Here is a 19,815-nt window from a genome sequence, read left to right on the forward strand (position 1 = left end):
GAAGTTGATTGAGAGCATGCCAGGGAGACTTGCAGAGGTCCTGAAGAAGAGGGGTCAACACTGCAAATTTTGACTTGCTGCATTAACTCAATCTAACTGTCATTAAAAGCTTTAGTTACTCATAATATGATTGCAATTGTATTTCTGTATGTGATGACAACATCTGACATACACACATGAAAACCAGAGGGTAGCAGATCATGTGAAAATATGATATTTGTGTCATTCTCAATACTTTTGGCCATAACTACAGGGTACTTAGCAAAACAATCTCTTCCTGCACATAAAGGGAAATAAATGTGAGAAGAAAAAAAAATATGATTCTTAAAAAGACCAAAGTTAACAAATGAATTTGTGATGTAAAAAGTAGATGTTCTTAATAAGCAGACAGACATTTTTTAATGTACCATAACAGTTCAAGCCTGAACTAAATTAGAAACACATTTCAGATAAGTGTCAGATTAAGTGGTTGCCTTCCAGTCACTTTGGTACTGATGGGAAGCGCTCTGGGCGGGTTCAGCTGAGCCTTCAACACCTCCCCCACCACATGCGGGTTAAATACAGAGAGCAGCCCTCTGCGGGGTGTCGGTGTCCTGCGTGACTGATCCAAAGCACCATGATGGAGATCTTCTCCGCGTTTGTCTCCGCCGCTCTTGTCTGCCTGGTCAACGCTGGAGCCCACACTGATATACACTGGACATACAAAGGTGGGCTTATTCTGCGCTCGGAATATTTACAAAATAACGTTTTACCTGATTAAATGTTATCCTGATGCGTAAAACGTGCGTAAAATGGTACCGCGTGGATTCTTTCCCCCATATTAACCACAAAAACACAACCCATAAAACTTGGGGGGTTTGTTTTATTTTTGTGTAAATCAAGTAAAATTGTTACGATCTGTTTTACATGAACCTGGGCTGTCGGATCACCGCTTCTTTGCCCTGCGCTGTGAATTTGCCAATTGCGTTTTTGGGAAACTGCTGCCTTGTCATTTAGAGCTTGTTAGGGCAGCTTTGGGAACAAATTACAGCTGCTGTTAATATTCAGCGGTGAATAACCTACCAGGCAATAAACAATTGGAATATCCAGCTGAACAGGTTCTGTGCGCTCCGTTTAATCCTTCTACAAACAAAAGCTTAATACTTTAAATAGACTTTAACATAATCTAAAGGAACGATGCTGCTTAATATCTGCAGTCATCCGTGCTACCTATATTTTAGGTTCTCGGTTTTTTTTCTCTCTAATTATCACTGACTATGAATTAATACTTTCACCACAGAGGGATCCTTGGATCAGATGCACTGGGCAACCAAATTCCCAGACTGTGGAGGCAAGAAGCAATCACCTATAGACATCCAGCGGCGCAATGTCAGGTTTAACCCAGACATGTTAAAGCTAGAGCTGAGTGGGTATGAGGCTCAGAATGGACTTTTCCGCATGACTAACAATGGACACAGGTAAGAGGTTTTTCATCTTTGGGGCTTTTTATTCTTGTGTTTTATGTCAGTCTAATTATGTTTTTTTTTTTCATTCTGTTCTCTTGTTCCCTAGTAAGTTCATACAATTCCAACTTCAGTTACATGTCTTCCTAAGTATTAATAGTTATTACTCAAGTAGAACTAGAATCCTACTGTTTAAAAATCCCAAAGTATAATTTTTAAAACAACTCAAAATTTAAAAGTAACAGTAATGCAGGAAAAATGAGATATGCTTTACTGCACTGGCCTATTAAATGAAAATCTTTCCATAATTCTGGATGTTAATTTCCTTAAACTTCATTTTCTTAGTTTAAAAACTAATGGCAACAGTGTCAAATATATCTTTTCATCCATCAAACTTAAATTTCAGCCAGTAGCACAAAAAAAGATGGTGGGCCAATCAGGAGCTTGTTGGGGGTCTAAACTCAGGGAAGCGGGCTTCAGGTTAAGCTGTGGCTTTCTGCTCGTGGAATGTCTGTGTAGCGTGACATTGTTTTTGAAAAGTAAAAAGTGCAGGGGACAAAAACGCTTGTTTGAAAAAAAAGCAGGGGACATGTCCCCCCCCCATCCCCCCCGAAAATTACGTCCATGTTTACATCATCATGAATAACTATTTATTTTGGTATGTGGCGACAAGTTGGTGCAGTACTGAAGCAAACCACAAAAAAAATAGTTTGGATAAAACAAATTATTTTGATAGTTTTTATTTTTTATACCAACACGCCATAATGAAATTGAGGTAAAATGAAACAAAACTAACAAATCTATTTTTAAAATTTAAGGAGTAGAAAGTAGAGATTATTGCAAAAAATGTGAGGAGAAGAAGTAAAAATTTGTCTAAAAGATAATTAATCCAGTAAAGTTTAGATAGGCAAAATTTCTACTTGAATAAGGTAACAAAGTATTTGTACTTAGTTATTTGACACCTCTGTAATCAACCACCTGCTACCGGTTCAGTAATCAAGTCTAGTATCTAATTTATTTGAAATAAAAAAGTGTTTCCTCCCTTTATGTGGGTCCTGCTCTACACGTTTTATAAGTCAGCAATGAACTAGCATAGAAACAATAGAAACACACATTGCACAATAGCTTTCTTTTTCTTTTTATAAGCACCGAGCTTATTGTTTATTTGAAGCTGTCTTTGAATAAATAGGTTTGGAGGGCTGCTGCAAATGAACAATAAAGTATTAAAGGTCGGTGATGAAATGTTAATGTGGCCCTCAGTTCAAATCGACCTGCCTGACACGATGAAGATCACCAAGGGCCTCCCAGGAGAGTTCACAGCTGTCCAGATGCACCTGCACTGGGGTGGCCTGGACTCTGAGCTGAGTGGAGCGGAGCACACCATAGACGGTGTCCGCTACATGGCAGAGGTAGGCTTTGAAACCAGAAGTAAAAGAATGATTTATTCAATTCCTGGAAAATATTCAATAAATATATTTTTTTTTGTCCCTTTTAAATCTGACGTGTTTGTGTCTCTTGCAGCTCCACGTCGTTCATTACAATTCTAAGAAGTACAATAGCTTCTCTGAGGCCAAAGATAAGCCGGATGGGTTGGCGGTGCTTGCGTTTGTCTATGATGTATGTGAGCCACAAAGACCTTCCTCTGCTTGTCTGCTCAGCACCTTAATCAGCTCTGAGAGCACTTAGAAAAACAAATGAGCATTTGTTCTGTTAGAGGCAGTTTTAAACATTTCTTTGTGCAGAAAAAAGCTACAAACAATAATCAGCTGGCTTTTGAAGTAAGTTTTTCTCACCATGATACATTGAAGGTGCAGCTAGATAACTGAGACACGTCTGAGCTATAAGAAACTTCCTTCCCCGTGCTTTAAGGTCATTGTGGCAGCAACGGCTCAGCTGGCATCCACTCTGACAGCAGCAAAGACCAAGCTGCCCTTTGAACAACTAAGATGACTTCCACAATTTAGATAAAGTGCGCCTTTTGCAGAGTTTTTATTTTTTACTTGCTCAAACAAGTCATCCTCATTTTGAAGTTAAAAGAGAATGAAGTAGGTTTTGCTTTAAAGATGAGGAAGTAAATAACTTGCCAGCAGAAGTCAGCTCTTGATTTATTATAAACTTAGATTAGCAAGAGGCCAGGGCTAAAGGCAGCAAGAACTACAAAAAAAGCTAATCTCTCAAACATCAGGGGGGAGTGGCGCCGGGTGGTTAGGGCATACAGCTTGGAATTCAGAGGTTCTGAGTTCAAGCCCCACTCCCACAGACTGTCACTCTGGATCCCTGAGCAAAACCCTTAACCCAACACTGCTCCCCCGGGCGCCACACAATGGCAGCCCACTGGGCTGGGTTAAATGCAGAGGTAAATTTCTCCAATGTTAGATCAATAAAGTTCAATTATTTTTTAAAGGTTTTTGCAAACTCTTTTATAACCCATATAGCTCTTGTCAACATTACTTTAATGGTAAATAGTTTGTACAATCTTGTGTAAAAATGACTCTAAGGACTTTTAAAATTGAGCTGTTTCCAAGATGGGACAGAATCCATGTTGTTTTTGACCTTCTTATTTGACCATTACCTGTTAGCCTCTTGTACTATGTAATCTTGATTTAAATCAAAAGAAGAAGCCAGTGGGTATTTGTTGCTGATAACATTACTGCTTATATCTTTTTACATTCGAACGATCTGCTAAACATCTCCTTACCCTGTCAAAGTTTGCTTGATCTCTCTAGTACTTGCGCCACACCTACTTGCAGTTTGTACAGATGTTATTTTAAGCGTTAAAATGGACCATATAGTCAACGAATGTGAGACATCTTGTGTTTACTAAGTGGGATTTGTTGAGTTATTCTTTAATGCCGGAACCTAATGAGTTGTTTTAGTGCTTTTATCTAAAGTGAAACCACTCAGCTCATTTCAAAAGGCTTTTTCCTTGATGTGATTAAAGATTATTAAAATGCTCTCCCTTTTTCCAGGATGGTCATTTTGAGAACACCTATTACAGTGATTTTATATCAAACCTGGGGAAAATCCAGTTTGCAGGTGAGTTTCCCCAACATGCACATGCTTTCCCGCATGGTATTCATTTAACGCATGTGCAAAGTTGTCTTTCTGCAGCCTAAGCTCCAGAGAGCTCCTTTAACTTGCTGTTGTGTTTCCCTGTCAGGCCAGTCTATGAACATTTCCAACCTCGACGTGCGCTCCATGCTTCCAGAGAACCTCAGTAACTTCTTTAGGTATGAGGGCTCCCTCACCACCCCCCCCTGCCACGAGAGCATCATCTGGACCGTGTTCGACACGCCTATCACTTTGTCACAGAACCAGGTACGGTGGAGTGAACGTGTGAGACCAAAATGGGTTTTTGTTGTTTCATTAATTTGCCATATTGCCGCCGCACCCAGATCAACAAGCTGGAGAGTTCTCTAATGGACTTGGATAACAAGACTCTGTGGAATGACTACCGTATTGCTCAGCCACTCAACGACCGCGTCGTAGAGTCCTCTTTCCTGCCACCCCTCGGGAAAGGAAGTGTGTGATAATGCTTTTTTTTTCAAATGCTTATTTTATAGATGACTTGTGAATTTGCAGAGCTGGTTTCAAAGCCATCTTTGTTTGCCTTTTACCTCCTCAGCTTTTTGTCGGCAAGAAGAAATCGAATCCAGGCTCCACAGGATCGAGGGTCTGATAACTTCTCTTGGAAAGAATATGTATTCAGGTGCTTAAACTTTTGGATGCAAGTACAAAAAATGTAAATCCTCTCCTAACCTTCTGAACCATTAATCTTTTTTTTATTTCTAATAGGAGGGCGATCTTTGAGACCCTTCAAACCTGGTAAATGTTTTTATATTTACTACCAGTGTTTTTATTATAATAGCATATACTCCCATGAAATACTCATCTGGCTGCTGAAAAACATCTGCTGACTTCTTCTTTATGTGTATTTAGGTTGTTGACATCACAAGAGCGTACAAAAGCTAGCTAGAGTACTTTCTGGCTGCTGAGTGTTTAGACAAATATTTCCTTATCTTCCCTTTGGTCGTAAGTGATGTGCAAAACGGTGTTCTTTACACATTTGCAGCCACTTTATTAGGAACACCCTGCTAGTATCATGTTGGACAGGTGATTGGCTGATTGGTGGAAGTTGCTTTTTTTAATTGAACCTTAAAAAATGCTTATGTCTCTGAAGATCTTTCAGATCTGGCCTTATACTGCAAAACTAATCAAGAAATAAGTCCACATGTCTTAAATTAAGTGCATTAACCTTTGATTTGAGTAGGTAAATAAGATGATTTGCCAATGGAATGGCTTTTTTGACTCTTTAAATAAGATATTTAGATAATAACTGGCGACCTGTCCAGGGTGTACCCCGCCTCTCACCGGTAGACAGCTGGAGATAGGCACCAGCACCCCTCCCTTGTGACCCCACCTGGGATAAGCGTGATGGAAAATGGATGAATGTCTTGCTCAGATGGCAAAGAGTCTCACTTATCTCCTCTCTTCAAGACAAAAATGTACCTATTTTAAGAAAAAATTACCTATTGAGATTTAAATTTCCCCATTGTATGGTCTGCCAAGGTCTCCACAAGCTGCTTTTGTGTTTTATTTCTGCCATATTTTTCCTAAAATGCATTCAGTATTCTGAAATACTACTTAAGTGTTTTACTCCAGCTATACAGAATACTAGTAAACGTACATGTTGAGGGAAAAATGCAAATTGAGAAAATTGAATAAGAAAGGCTTTATTTTCATAACAGACTGCGTACACAAGCTTTTTACAGGACAAAGAGAAGCATAAAAATGATAAGATCTCAGGGCGGCAGGCGAGATGCTGGTATCTGTTATATGATGTCATCAGAGGCACAATATTCTATCTGTATTAAATAAAATTGTTCAGCTAAATGGAAATCAATCCAAAAAGACTGACATGTGACTAAAATGAATGGAAATATGAGTAAAATGTCTGCTTATCAGCTTTAAAACTATGATTCAAAGGTGTGTTTTGCTTCTCCAGCCTGATGAAAGCTTTATTATCTCCGTCAGAACACAGTGACCTCTTCCCTCTGGTGCTCAGCTTCGATGATAAAAACGCTGATACATACGCTCTGGCTCAACTCAGCAAGCCCATGGATCTGGACGCCTTCACTGTCTGCATGCATGTTCTCCTCAAGGGTAGAGGGGTCAACACGGTCATCTCCTACTCCAGCAACGGCCATGATAACGAGCTGATGGTCTCCATCACTGACGATACCAATGTGAGGGAGGTGGGTCTGTGGATCAGCAACGAGTTCGTCAACATGCCCCACAGCTTGAAGACCCAAGACTGGACCAACTACTGCGTCACCTGGTCGTCCCACTCAGGTGGGGTGGACCTGTGGATCAACGGGATGGGCGGGGAGCAGAGGCACCTCCAAAGCAGCCACATGATCAGCCCTGGCGGTACGCTCATACTGGGCAAAGACCAGGACGGATATCTGGGAATCTCCAACACAGACGCCTTTGTGGGTAAAATGACGGATGTCAACATCTGGGACTATGTGCTGACCACAGCAGAGATCCGAGACCAGTTTTTGTGCCAGAAAAACGGCACTATTGCGGGGAATGTGTTGAGCTGGGGAAGCAGCAAACTACGCATTTTTGGGGGCGTGCAGCTGGACAACCAGTACAGATGTTCCTAAAGTGGCTTTGACATTTCCAAAATAAATTGCTAAAATTCAAACTTTCCATGTAAACTATGTGAGTTTTTGGGATTCCAACATGATTATAAAAACACTCCCATCATAGTCATAATATCTGTGAGACAAACCAACACTTTATATTTATTCACCCCATAATGTCACCCACTGCTGCTTCACTTCAGCTAGAATATGGGCTCAGATGTGTTTCTTCAATACGCTTGTAAATCATCTTTGCAGGTGAAGGAATTCAGGGTGTAAATTGGGGTATGGGCTCAATACCTCAGCAGTAAGCAGCAATTAAATGTAGTTATTTTAGTCACATTTTTCAACATATCAGTGTTTATTTCCTAAAGTCTACTTATTTCCCATGGAAAGTTTCCGAATTTTGCAACCATTCTGCTGAAAACCCTGTCCTGCTTGTGAAATGAGCTCACAAGCTGCAAAACATCCCATCTAATGGTATGACCTTAGAAAATGGTGATGGTAATAAAAGATAAAATGCATATCAGGCTCTTGCAGTTCAATGTTTAAAATGTTTCATAGTTTCATCCATGTATCCATGTCTGTGCATCATAAATAAAGGCCTACGTTAAAAGTTTATGTTTTTTTGTTTTGTGTTTTAAAATACTGTCACATCTTTGCAACTATTAAATATTTTTAACCTGCTGAAGAATGTTAAAAACTAATCGTGCCAAAATCAACCAGCCTGAGTCTGAATCCCTGCAAAGATAGTGGAGTCACAATTAAACCTCTGATATCCCTCTATGCATCCTGCAGCTAAAATTTTCCTCTCAGTTCTCTCGTTTATGTCGTCAGAAGGCTGTGCTCCTTTCTGAATTATCCAGGCTCTCTTTGCTGTCCTTAAGAGGCAGATCTCCATCCCCGACTTTGATCTCCGTTTTGTTCCGCTTGGCGAACATCTGGGAAACCTCCAGGAAGGTCTTGTTCTTGGTTTCAGGCAGCACCATCCAGATGTAGATCAGCGTGACCAGGCAGATGACGGAGAAAATGATGAAGCTGTAGGCGCCGAGGCCTCTCTGAAAAATAAGGAAGGAGAGGAAAACTAATCTGTTTGTCCTCAGGAGGAGAGGTTGTAAATATGTCAGGGAGACACAGCTGGCCATAAACAGAAGATAGATAGTATGATTTCTTGTATGGAAAAAACTGTTCTACCCCCTAAACACATTCCTTACTTGTTTGCTTTATTCATTCATGTTTTTCTACATCTAGAAGGTTCCAACAATCTGTTTATCAAAAAGAGAGCAGCTTGAGCCATAAATAACGGAGGAAATATCTTCTTTCTTAAATGGCCTAATTAGTACTGATTTACAAACTTAATGATGTTACATCTAGAACTAGTTGATGTAAACTTTAAAAATTTCTTTGATAAAAGATCTTAAACAGGCTTGTGCCTGTAAACTCATATGTTCACACTCTCAGATGTCTCACATTCAATTTAGCATTAAAAGTTTTCAAAATATATAAACTGGGGATATGTTTTTTGTTTTGTTTTTACAGAGTTACAGAGTTGTTTGCCATATTACAATCACAAACTTTTCAGCGTTTTGTGGTATTTGACAAAAAGTAAAGAATAAATCTCCATTTAGAAGGAGTTTGTTACCCATTCTAAATGGCACCAGCTATCTGCTTTAATCTGTAAACAGCCTTCAGATCTGGATTTGACTCGATCCTGTAACAGGAAAATGCTTTGATCTAAACCCTCCATTGTAACCCTGGCTGTAGTTCAGGGGCTTTGTCCTGTAGGAAACTTAATCTACACTCCAGCCTCCAGTTTTTCACAAACTAACATGTTTTCTTCCTTCAGCACTGCCTAGGACATCAGTCTCCCTATCATTTCAAACCAGTTCTCCCTGTTCCCTTTAGAGGAAAAGCAAGACACAGCATGCTGCTGCCACCACTGTGCTTCACTCTCAGCCTGTGGGGGCGAGCAGTCATAGTTTTCCACCTTAAATAACAATGTGCATGTAACCATCTAACAAGATCATGTTCTTTCATGTTTACACTCTGCCTTACATGGTTTTTGGTAAACTGAAAACATGACTTAATGACTTCCTTTTCCAGCTGCTTTTCATAAAGGCCAGAAGTGTGGAGTTTATAACAAAATGACCTGAGCAGTAGATCTCTGCAGCTCCTCCTGAGGGCTTCTTGGCCTTGTAACTCTCCTTGTCCAATCAGTTCAACTGGATTTCCATGTTTTCATTAGGTCTGCCATTATGTAATACTTTACTGAATTTTGTTTTATAGAAAAATACAGCAAATATGTCAACATGCCACACTAACCTTTCAAAATCTACTTTACAGTTAGCCAGTTAGTAAAAGCAGACCATGTATAATCACACTGATGAATTTTACACAGGAGGCTGTATCTCACTTAGTCAGAAGATAATATTACACCAGAAGTGTGAGTCTGGGAGTTTTACTGTGGAGCCTAAAACTGCAAGCTTGGCAGTGATATTAAACCTTCTTTCCAATATTTCAAAAATGACCTCCATAATATTCTACACCAGTCTTGGAAAGCAGGGCAGGTCAAGAGAATATGTAGAATAGATCCTCCCTCTTCATTACATCTCCAGCAAGCGTCTTTAGGAATAAACTTTCATTTATGGAGTTGTTGAGGGGTTCTATGTCATCGATGAAAGATTTTAATTGAATAATTACTAATTTCTTTATACATTGTGTTTACATTTGGTAAACATGAGTGCCAATCACCTTCAGAGATGTCCAGGGCCATGTCTTCAGTTGAGTTTTTTAACCTTTGATAATGAGTCACCCAATTGAATAATCAACATTTTGTATATGTTAGAGGTAACACCTTTGCCATTGGCCAGCGTACAAAGCAAGATTTCAACAAAGCTGCCTGAAGGACATCTGAGAGGGCTTCCCAGCCATTTGGACAATAAACTACTTAATTGGACATATCTCCAAAATTGGTTGTGAGGCAAATTATACCATACTTCTTCTATTTCTAAACTTTTTGGTTTGTTAAATGATCTCCATGTTGCTGTTTGTTCACTAATATTACCTAATAAAATAAAACTGAGTGGACCCAATTTACTAAACTGGTGAGTGTCACAGTCTTGGTTTTCCATTTGTTGTTCTCTGCTGCCCTCTTGTGTCCTCTTTCCCTTGCTCTGTTTTCTGCTCTGCCCTCACCTGTTTTCAATCCCCTCGTTAGCCCTCTCTTTCTAGAGTTTGGTTTTCCCCTGATGTCTCCTTGGTTCGGATTCATTTGTTATTTTTGTTGGATTTTTGATTCCTGCCTCAGTTCCTGTGAACCTCATTAAACCCACCTAAATTCACCTCTGCCTACCTGCCTCTGCATTTGGTTCCTCCAAACCAACACCAAAATCCTGACAGTGAGTTTTATAACGCAACCTAAGTCCTTTTAAAGATTGCCTAAAACAAGAAGTTCCAATAAAACACATTTAGTTGTGGGTTTGTATTGTCACAAAATGTAAGAAAGCTTAAGAGATTTAAATACTTTAAATCATTTGAATAACTTTTTTTTTCATCTTATTACTGTGATTTGCTTTGCTTTCACTTTCACAGAGATTTATGCAATTTTATTACATAAAAAATTCCCATTTACTTGTTTTTAGATAATTTTAAACCTATTAAATGAACATTATATGACACATATTCTTAAGTTAATTAGTGATAGAGCTAATGAATTTAAAATGCATAAATGTTGGGTTTATGTATTCAGAATTGATCAATTATACTTACTCAAAGTTATAATTAAGGAGTGTGATGATTATGATGATTGTTTATTTCAAACAAATATGCTTTTTTATTCAAAGGAAAATGGGCCATGTGAGGTTTATTTCATAGGTTTGTGTTAAAATGAACTAAAAAAAAAAAAGCAAATGGGAATTTGTTATGTAATAAATTTACATAAATCTTAAAATCTGGGTGAAATATTTTGAGTGTTGAATATAAGAAAAATCTACACATAAACATTAGGAGTTGGTCTAATAAGTCTCTGCTCCTTCGCATAACCAACCTCCATGAAGGGGAAAATTAGGCCAACAGCAAAGTTGGAGATCCAGTGGACGGAGCCTCCGACCATGAAAGCTGCTGGCCGGGCCGATTGCCTGAACATCTCGGTGGTCACCACGTTGGGAATGGGACCTGCCGAGTACAACGTTACTCTAAACACTGCAACAAACAATCCTTCTTCTAGAGCCACAGAGAGGAGGCTGACATCAAGCACACCAAAGCGCTGAGTTTACTAAATCTGTGATTACATGTCTGGTCCAAGCAGCACTTCAGCTAATGGAGCAGCTGCTGTAACCAGCATCTGAGTAAATAACCACAGGTGGGTCAGGCTTACTGGGACCGATGGCATGTCCTATGACGTAGATGATGACACACGCGATGCTGATGTAAGGCATCCATGATACGTTTTCCTGTCAACAGAAATAAAAAAAAAACATTGTCATTAATCACATAATTAGTTCTCAACAGAAACAGAACTGTCTTCTAGAAGAAAAATGATAAGGAGTTAATAACTAATTAGTCTGTTGTTACATGTGTGTCCAGCTATGATAACCATACAGTGGTTTCAGGAGGGACTGTGCTCTGGGTCAGTCTGTTTATAATTCATGCTCTGCCCTGGATTTTCTAAAACATCAGCAGAGATGCGAGACCATTTTTTTTTCTCGAAACAGATGTGATCTGCAGGAGTGGAATATAAAACATTGCAGAACAGCTGCTGTTATTAGGCCCTCACATTTTAGTTATTTCTGTGATTAAAACAACTAAAAATACATTAGTTCTAAAACTGGCAATTATTTTCAATAAAGTTCTACATTTTCCAACAGTTTTCTTATTTTATCATATATCCTTTGTGGTTTTGTTACTATGGCTTTATTTTCCTTGTGTCCATGTCCTTCTTTACTGATGTTTTGATTGAATTGATCCTGTATTACTTTTCACATGTTAGTTAAATGAGTTACAGCAGAGTGGTTATAAACATGGAAAAGAGAGCCTTTGGTATAACTATCCTAAAGCATGGTAAAAACTCCAGGTAAGCTTTTTTGATTTTCATATTCATTGTGGCTGTGAAAACTATAGCTGAGAAGAAATGCAATACTTTGAGAACTCTTCTATGTCATTTTTTGAAACTGACCAGAACTGAACTGAACAGAGTTTCTTATAGGTTTCTATTAATGTAAAACATTTTATCCCAACAAAAAGAAATAAGCAGGAGCTTTATCCTCCTTCAGCACCCTTCAGTTACTTAACAATACAGCCTTTATTCTGAGAATATTTATTCAGGGAATGAAAATTATCCAATAGTTTCAGGTTTTTTTTTTCTGAATAATTAGATTGCACACTGATTAACAGCCTTAAACAAATATACCACAAACATCTTTGTAAAACATACTAATCACAGTGAATTTGAACTTTGCATAATAATCCATTACTTCCTGTTTCTTTTGGCGTACAAAGATGTTGTGCTACAGAGGCTACTTCTCTGACTCACTTTCGAAAACAGGAAAGACCATAGAGCATGTGTGCTCTGTGATGCTGTAGACTTGTATCTCCTGCAAAAACCTCTGGAAACATTGTTAGAGTGCACCATGAAGCTGTAACCCCCAAATCTTGTCAACTCTGGTTAGTAAAATCTAATATTAGGTTAACAGAGACGTCCAAGGCCAAAACCACAGCTGAAAAAGAAGACTAAAAATGATGAAAAAAATTTAACCACCAGTTTTTAATCTGAAGATGAAACACATTTAGGTTTCTCTAGGCTCTAAAGCTCACTAACAAGTCCTACTCTGAATGGTTGAAGGTCCGACTGAAATCCAAGTGAGATGCCTTAGCATGATCCAATGCAATCCAATTGCAACTGACTTTTAAAAATCTAGTTAAGTATGGTGGCACAAATCCCTCCACTTGATGTTAAAGAGTCATTACCAGTTTGCTGAACACTTGATGATTTTGCTGCTGAACAAGGTTGATATAACCAAATAATAGGTTAGGGGACAAAACAGGTTTTCACATATTGTTAATTTGGCTTAGTTTATTTTTTTTAATTATTGTTGAAATTATTAATTTATTTATTTTAGCTACTCAGGCTGTTTGTGTTTGATTTTTGTTTGTTTGATGAAACTGTTTGATGTTTGATTATTTAAAACATTAAAACTGTGAATAAAAAAGAACAGAGAAGATCTGTGGATCAACCAGTAGAGGGCACCAGAGTGCCATCTTTAATTGGAGACCCACTGCAGCAGTTTACCTGGAAGTGAAGGGCCACAGTCAGCAGCACACAGGCCCCACAGCAGATGCCAAACCCCAAAAGAAGGAGCAGCCGTCGGCCTGAGGACTCCACGATAAAGACCTGTGACAGAAAACGTCCTCTTCAGAACCAAGGCCTCTAACTGGTATAATCAGCTCTTCTACATTTGCAGTTTTTGTTATTCCAGGGTACCCACAGCCGCTATGGTCATGAAGACATTCACTGCACCTGTCCCCACTGTAACGTACTGGACGTCTTTCTCATTTACTCCTGCAGAACCATAAATACTGTCTGCATAGTAGTAGATCTGTAAAAGAAGTATTTTTTAGGTTAAAGAACATAAAGCAACACAAGAGCAGGGATGCATCTGCTTCATATTGTAAAAAAACAACAAAGATCAGTGTGTTGAAGCACAAAGTGAAGGATGCCTCACCGCGTTGACCCCTGACAGCTGTTGGCCCATGTTCATAATGATGATGGAGATCAGCTGCCAGCGGAGAGACCTCTGGGACAGCAGGGACACCACCGACAGACGGCCCTCGGCCCGCTCCGACTGGTCCTCCAGATGCATCTCTTCCACCTCTGCATCCACATCATCCCAGCCGCGGAGACGCTGCAATGCTGAGAGGGACAAAACCCAGAACACAATTGAATTTACTTTTAAATCAGCCACATAAAGCACTTTTCACTCTTGTCTTCTCACCCTTCCGGCTGTTCTTCTCATCTCCCTTCTGGATGAGCATGTACCTGGGACTCTCTGGGAAGAAGGGCAGGAAAACCAGCTCTATCACTGCAGGAATGCCCGTCAAGCCAAGCATGATGGTCCAGCCTGGATCAGGACAGGTTTAATTTAAAGGCTGAGTGGGAGGAATAAAACAGCAGCAGCAGACATTTTCTAGGATTTATGAGGACCTGTGTTGTTGCCTAGTATGTTTCTGATGCCCATCACTTGTGCAGCCAGGATGCCAATGGTGATGAAGAGCTGTGGGACGATGCCAATAGCCCCTCTCAAGTTTTTGGGAGCGAGTTCTCCCAGGTACATCGGCACCACGTTCGATGATAGACCTGCAAATATGAAGAGGTTCTGTCCCATTTTATGATTTCAAGTGAAAACTCATGCAAAGGTGTGCATACTTGTAAAGCAGAATATAAATAACACATGAATTTTGAACTTTTTGCAAGATTAAAAAGTTTGCAGCTTTATTTAGCTAATTTTATCTCTACAAAAAATGTAAATGCACTTAAACACCAGAAAATATAATCTCAGTATTAATCCAGCTGTTGTATGAAGACCTCAGAGATCCGGCATAACAGCAAACCTGACAAAAAAAGTCTGTCCACATAAATGAGAGGCAACACAAGGACGACAATAATGAAACAGCTGCCTAAGACACTGTTTAGATAAGACAATCAAATTAGAAGAATACTCTATTGCATGATGTTCTATTAGTAGTTTGTCACAAGTCACATAAGGGACAAAATAAACCATCTCTTGAAAGATGCAGCAAAATTGAACTTTCTGGCTAACTGTGAAAAGCTGATGGAAATCTAACCCTGCATATCACTGTGAATGCACCACGACAAGTAAAGGCGATGGCAGCATCATGCTGTGGGTATGCTATAGCTCATTATAGACAGTGAAGCTTAGTAACATTAGATACGATGCTTTGCAAAAGTTTTCAGCCCCCTTGAACATTTGAAGATACAAAACTTTTAAGAGTCAATAAGTGGGACACAATCATGAAGTGAAATGAGATTTATTGGACAATTTAAACTTTTTTTAAACATAAATAAAACTCAAGAGTTTGGCGTGAAACATTATTTGGCTCCTTTATTTTCAGTGCAGCAAACTCTCTCCAGTCCAGTGAGGATCTCTGAATGATCCAATGTTGACCTAAATGACTGATGATGATAAACAGAATCCACCTGTGTAAATGCACCTGCTCTGTGATAGACTGAGAGGTCTGATTAAAGTGCAGAGAGCATCATGAAGAACAAGAAACACACCAGGCAAGTCTGAGATACTGTTGTGGAGAAGCTTAAAGCTGGATTTAAACATCCCAAGGAGCTCTGTGCATGCGATAATATTGCAATAGCAGGAGTATCAGACCGCTGCAAATCTACAAAGACTTGGCTGTCCCTCTAAACTTTCAGCTCACACAAGGAAAAGACTGATTGGAGATGCAGCCAAGAGGCCCATGATGACTTTGGATGAACTGCAGAGATCTACAGCTGAGGTAGGAGACTCTGCACTTAGGACAACAACCAGTCGTATACGACTGTGATTACACAAATCTGGCCTTTATGGAAGAAAGCCATTTTTTATATAGATATCTATAAAAAGCCTAATTTAAAGTTTGCCACAAGCCGGCTGGGAGGCACAGCAAGCATGTGAAAGAAGAAGCTCTGATCAGATGAAACCAAAATCAAACTTTTTGGTAGCAGTGCAAAACATTGTTTGGCATAAAAGCAACAAGGCTGAACACACCATCCCCACTGTCTAACATGGTAGTGGCAGCATCATGGTGCTGGCAGCATCAAGGAAAAATGGGCAAAAATGTCAGTATCGCGATGTTTAAACTGATAGAGACATAGCCCGAACTTGCAGCTGTAATTGCAAGTAAAGGAGAGTGAATAATTTTGCACACCCATTGTTTCAGTTTTATATTTGTTAAAAAAGTTTAAAATATCCAATAAATTTCGTTCCACTTCATGTTTGTGTCCCACTTGTTGATTCTTCTCAGAAAATTAAAATTTTATGTGTTTATGTTTGGAGCCTGAAATGTGGCAAGAGGTCTAAAGTGTAAGGGCACTAAATGCTTTTGCACAGCACTGTATCTCATATTGGTAGAGGCTGCAAAAGATGAACAGAGGTTCACTTTCCAGTAGGAAAACAACCAAATAAAATCACAGATCTGAATAATACAAATCAGGGGTTCCCAAACATTTCAGTCTGTGACCTTAAAAAACAGCAATGCAACTGACTGGCAACCCCCCAAAAAAGATAAAGATGAATACTTCACTCTTTATTTCTACATATAAAGTTAAGTAATTAAATTCATATTCAACTATTTAACTCATTATGTAAACTATAATTATTTAAGGGGACTTTTAATTGTGCATTTTACAAACTAATTATATATTCAATATTTGAATAATATATGGGATAAATGCATGTTAAATGTGTTTTTCACAGATGTTTGATATATTTTAGCCCTCCGTGTATCTAAAGGCTCACCCCACTCGGTGTCTCGTCACCCCGATAAGTCCTACTCCCACTTTGGGAACCTCTGTATTAAAACGATATATATTTAAACGTTTTATAAAGGTTCAAAGTCAAGATAACAATCTGTGACAAGAATAGAAATGGATTGGCAAAAATCCATACAGACTCTAAGAGCTAACTATGAATAAGGGCTGCACCTTCAGATTTTTCTGTAAAAAAAAAAAGGCATCAGCTATGGAATAAACCCCAAAGTGACAAAATGCGAAAAAGCTCCATGAGTGTAAAAACTTTGCAGAGTACTGTCAAATAAAGTCAAAAAATGTCCAACCTGCACATATCCCCACTATGAACCTGGCCACAATGATGATCTCATAGGACTTGGCGATCTCACTGACCCCCATCATGATCGCCGGGACGATGGAGAAGATGTTGTTGAAGAGAAGGGTGCCCTTCCTGTTGCAAGATGAAAGCAGATTTAAAACACTCTCTGCAGATGGATACAGAGTTGGCACGCTCGCTGTGAAGAAGTTTTCACCTGCCCAGCTTGTTAACCAGAGGAGCCACCATCAGAGATCCAAAGAAGCCTCCCAGAGGGTACATGGACACAGACACTGACCACAGGAGGGTCAAGAGGTTGTCCCCCATCGGTTCATCGTAACGATCTGTGTAGGTTTCGTTATAAAACTCCTGCATGAACTGCAAAGAAGCAGACAAGACCGAATGATGTGTCTCTAATAAACTCTAAGCATGAATGACTGCTAGAGGGAAAAAAACAAAAATCATTTACTGGTGCTGGAGAGTTGATCACAGCCACATTATACCCATACTGGAAAGATGAACCAAACGCAGAGATAAGAGTGGCCAGTGCCAGAACTGGTGTTAGTTTCTAATGTGGAGGACAAAAAGAGACTTCTTTCACAAACATCATCCATATTAGTTATTTACACCCCAACCAGACTAAACCCTGATGGTTAACTCACCCCTCTCCGTTCCACAGACTTCTCCAGCTCCTTACTCTCCTCCATGGCTGCGATTAGAGTTATTGTCACTTTCTGCAATCATAACTGTGTTTTGTTATTGCTGCAGCGCTCGCTCCAGCGTGCCCTTTGGACATGGGATCAGAGAGCGCAGTGAAGGTTTACAGCTGATTATTACTCCCAGGCTGCTGACATAGCTGTCATGCAGGGAAGTTATTTCAGTTTTATGGAATGGACATGAGATATATTGAATAATAGACTTGATTTGGTGTAGATATGCAAGCAGTGTCTTGCAAAGGTGCTCATACCACATTAAAACCACAATCAAAGCTTTTTTTGTGGTAATGTTAATGTCTGTAAACATCAGTTTTGCAGAAATACCATGATCTAGGTTGGATTTATATGCATTGGTCTATTTCTTCCTCTTGTAACTTTTCCAGCTGTTATTGTCATTACACTGTCACAAGTACCAAGCAATGAACAGAACTCTCTGGATTTGAACCATGCTTTTGGGGAGCAGTGGGCTGCCATTGTGCGGTGCCTGGGGAGCAATGTGGGGTTAAAGGTCTTTTGCTTAGGGACTCAGAGTGGCAGTCTGTGGGAGTGGGGGCTTGAACTAAGAACCTCTTGGATCCAAGCACAGTGCTGTAACCACCAAGCCACTACTCCCTAAACTTTATGGCTGTTAGAAGGCGAAACCTCAGTTTGAAGACTCATGAAGCCTCTGATAGCCTTTTCCACCAGTGCTGTCTTGTCTTGAGCTCAATATACGTTTCTATCAACCCCCAAAGCAACTCCACAACATGATGCTTGCACCACCGTGTTTCCCTGTAGGATGGAGTGCAGAGTAAAAAGTGAAGCACTAGTTTTCTTCCTCAAAGAAGTAGGAACGATTGTTGAATTTTAGTTAGACCTCACTGGAGCTCCTTCTTAGTCGTACTCACAGGGTCTGCAACATGGAAGGTGCAAAATGTAAACAGGATTTTCATGGTTTTCATTCAACACCAGCCTTCTACCTTTCTAAAAAGGCCAATCTCGTGGAATGTGTTGTTAATGCCTGATCTGATCTGATCTGGAGCTTCCATAAAGTTACCGTACGCCTCTTGGCAGCTTCTCCAATGAATGCTCACAGCGTCCAGCCTATCAGTTAAGACAGAAGACCATATATTGGTAATTCTGCAGTTGTGCAAATGTCTGTCCCTTTCCAGATATTTCCAGATTTGATCAGTAACATATTGTTTAACCTATCTCTCCCTCATATCTCTCTGAAGCTCTCCCCTCAGCCTGTCTGCTGTAATCCTTGGTCTTTATGAAGCTGTTGGTTCTGTAAGGAAACTCTGAGGCCTTCACAGAACAGCTGGGTTTGCCCAATTAGAAAACGGGCTGCACCTGGTGAAGGGATTTTTTTCAGGGCAAGTAGTCGCATGTGATTTATCAAGGGGGTTTAAAATCAAGGGGACTGAACACAAATGCTTTACACACTTTTCAGTTCTTTGCACATAACATTTCTCATGCACTGAAGATTGTTGTGGAAACGTGACAAAATCCCTCTGTAACTATCACACCGCAACACTGCCTGAATTGATTAAACCAATAAGAGAGATTGCTGGCTATAAAAGGTAAATGATAAGGATAAGGCGACTTTACTACTTTTATAAAAGGAATTACAAGACATTAAAATAGGAATCCATTGCCAAAACCGTCACTCCAGTTTATAGGATTTATCTGCCTTTATGTCATAATGAATAAGCTTCAAAGAGGGACCTTTTGCAGGAACAGAAATGGTGGATTTTTCTTTTTCTGTTGACTCTGTCTGCAACAGTTCACGTAGATATTACCTCCAAAACTGAGCATGCTTGTCCATAGAGGGTCCCTAAATCTGTTTGCTCTTCGGGCTGGAAGTCTTTTGTTTTATGGATCTAAAAATAGATATGATTTTAGAGCCGAGCAAAGATGAAGTGTTAAGAATAGTTTGCTACATCTAAAACAAAGGTCCACTTCGTTAAGCATCTCTCTAGTTTCACTGGTTTCTCTATTGTCTCACTTTATCATTTCAATAGGAACATACAGCAACATTTTCAGTATCACTCTTTCAACAGCTTGATGTGAAGATGTGATATATTAACTCTTACTAAAGATTTGTTGCTTTGTGGGTTTAATAGGTTACTTCTTGATTACTTAACAGGACTCACAAACTGTTTCCAGCTCTAAGAATCATGCAAAGAAAGTAATCCAA

The 19,815-nt window shown here is 39.5% G+C and overlaps 2 protein-coding genes across 2 annotated transcripts in view; one reads left to right on the top strand and one right to left on the bottom strand.

Moving 5' to 3' along the window:
- The first annotated feature begins 571 nt into the window (after positions 1-571).
- ca6 (carbonic anhydrase VI) lies at positions 572-7,709 on the top strand. The gene is made up of 10 exons (XM_015381338.1): positions 572-707; positions 1,280-1,456; positions 2,700-2,851; positions 2,964-3,059; positions 4,412-4,478; positions 4,603-4,760; positions 4,838-4,964; positions 5,068-5,151; positions 5,238-5,267; positions 6,477-7,709. The coding sequence occupies exons 1-10, from the start codon at positions 617-619 to the stop codon at positions 7,109-7,111; spliced, it is 1,617 nt and encodes a 538-aa protein (XP_015236824.1). The 5' UTR covers positions 572-616; the 3' UTR covers positions 7,112-7,709.
- Positions 7,710-7,847: 138 nt separating this feature from the next.
- slc2a5 (solute carrier family 2 (facilitated glucose/fructose transporter), member 5) overlaps positions 7,848-19,815 on the bottom strand; it is a 14,436-nt gene continuing 2,468 nt past the window's right edge. Inside the window, exons 2-13 of the mRNA XM_015381340.1 lie at positions 17,583-17,706; positions 17,390-17,488; positions 17,138-17,298; positions 16,931-17,055; positions 14,289-14,441; positions 14,080-14,205; positions 13,810-13,997; positions 13,573-13,683; positions 13,377-13,478; positions 11,466-11,541; positions 11,136-11,263; positions 7,848-8,148 (exon numbers count right to left, since the gene is read on the bottom strand). Coding sequence (XP_015236826.1) covers positions 7,924-8,148; positions 11,136-11,263; positions 11,466-11,541; positions 13,377-13,478; positions 13,573-13,683; positions 13,810-13,997; positions 14,080-14,205; positions 14,289-14,441; positions 16,931-17,055; positions 17,138-17,298; positions 17,390-17,488; positions 17,583-17,627 — 1,539 coding nt within the window. The 5' untranslated portion in view covers positions 17,628-17,706 and the 3' untranslated portion in view covers positions 7,848-7,923. The remainder of the gene's footprint in view (positions 8,149-11,135; positions 11,264-11,465; positions 11,542-13,376; positions 13,479-13,572; positions 13,684-13,809; positions 13,998-14,079; positions 14,206-14,288; positions 14,442-16,930; positions 17,056-17,137; positions 17,299-17,389; positions 17,489-17,582; positions 17,707-19,815) is intronic.

Source organism: Cyprinodon variegatus, unplaced genomic scaffold (assembly GCF_000732505.1).
Source record: "Cyprinodon variegatus isolate N-32 unplaced genomic scaffold, C_variegatus-1.0 Scaffold231, whole genome shotgun sequence".
Classification (NCBI taxonomy): Eukaryota; Metazoa; Chordata; class Actinopteri; order Cyprinodontiformes; family Cyprinodontidae; genus Cyprinodon; species Cyprinodon variegatus.

What these genes read in the sequence shown, in the direction of transcription:
- ca6 (XM_015381338.1), top strand. Translation starts at nt 617, where the DNA reads ATGATGGAGATCTTCTCCGCGTTTGTCTCCGCCGCTCTTGTCTGCCTG. An exon ending in GGGGAAAATCCAGTTTGCAG is followed by an intron (nt 4,479 to 4,602) that starts GTGAGTTTCCCC and finishes TTTCCCTGTCAG; the next exon opens with GCCAGTCTATGAACATTTCC. An exon ending in TCACTTTGTCACAGAACCAG is followed by an intron (nt 4,761 to 4,837) that starts GTACGGTGGAGT and finishes CGCCGCACCCAG; the next exon opens with ATCAACAAGCTGGAGAGTTC.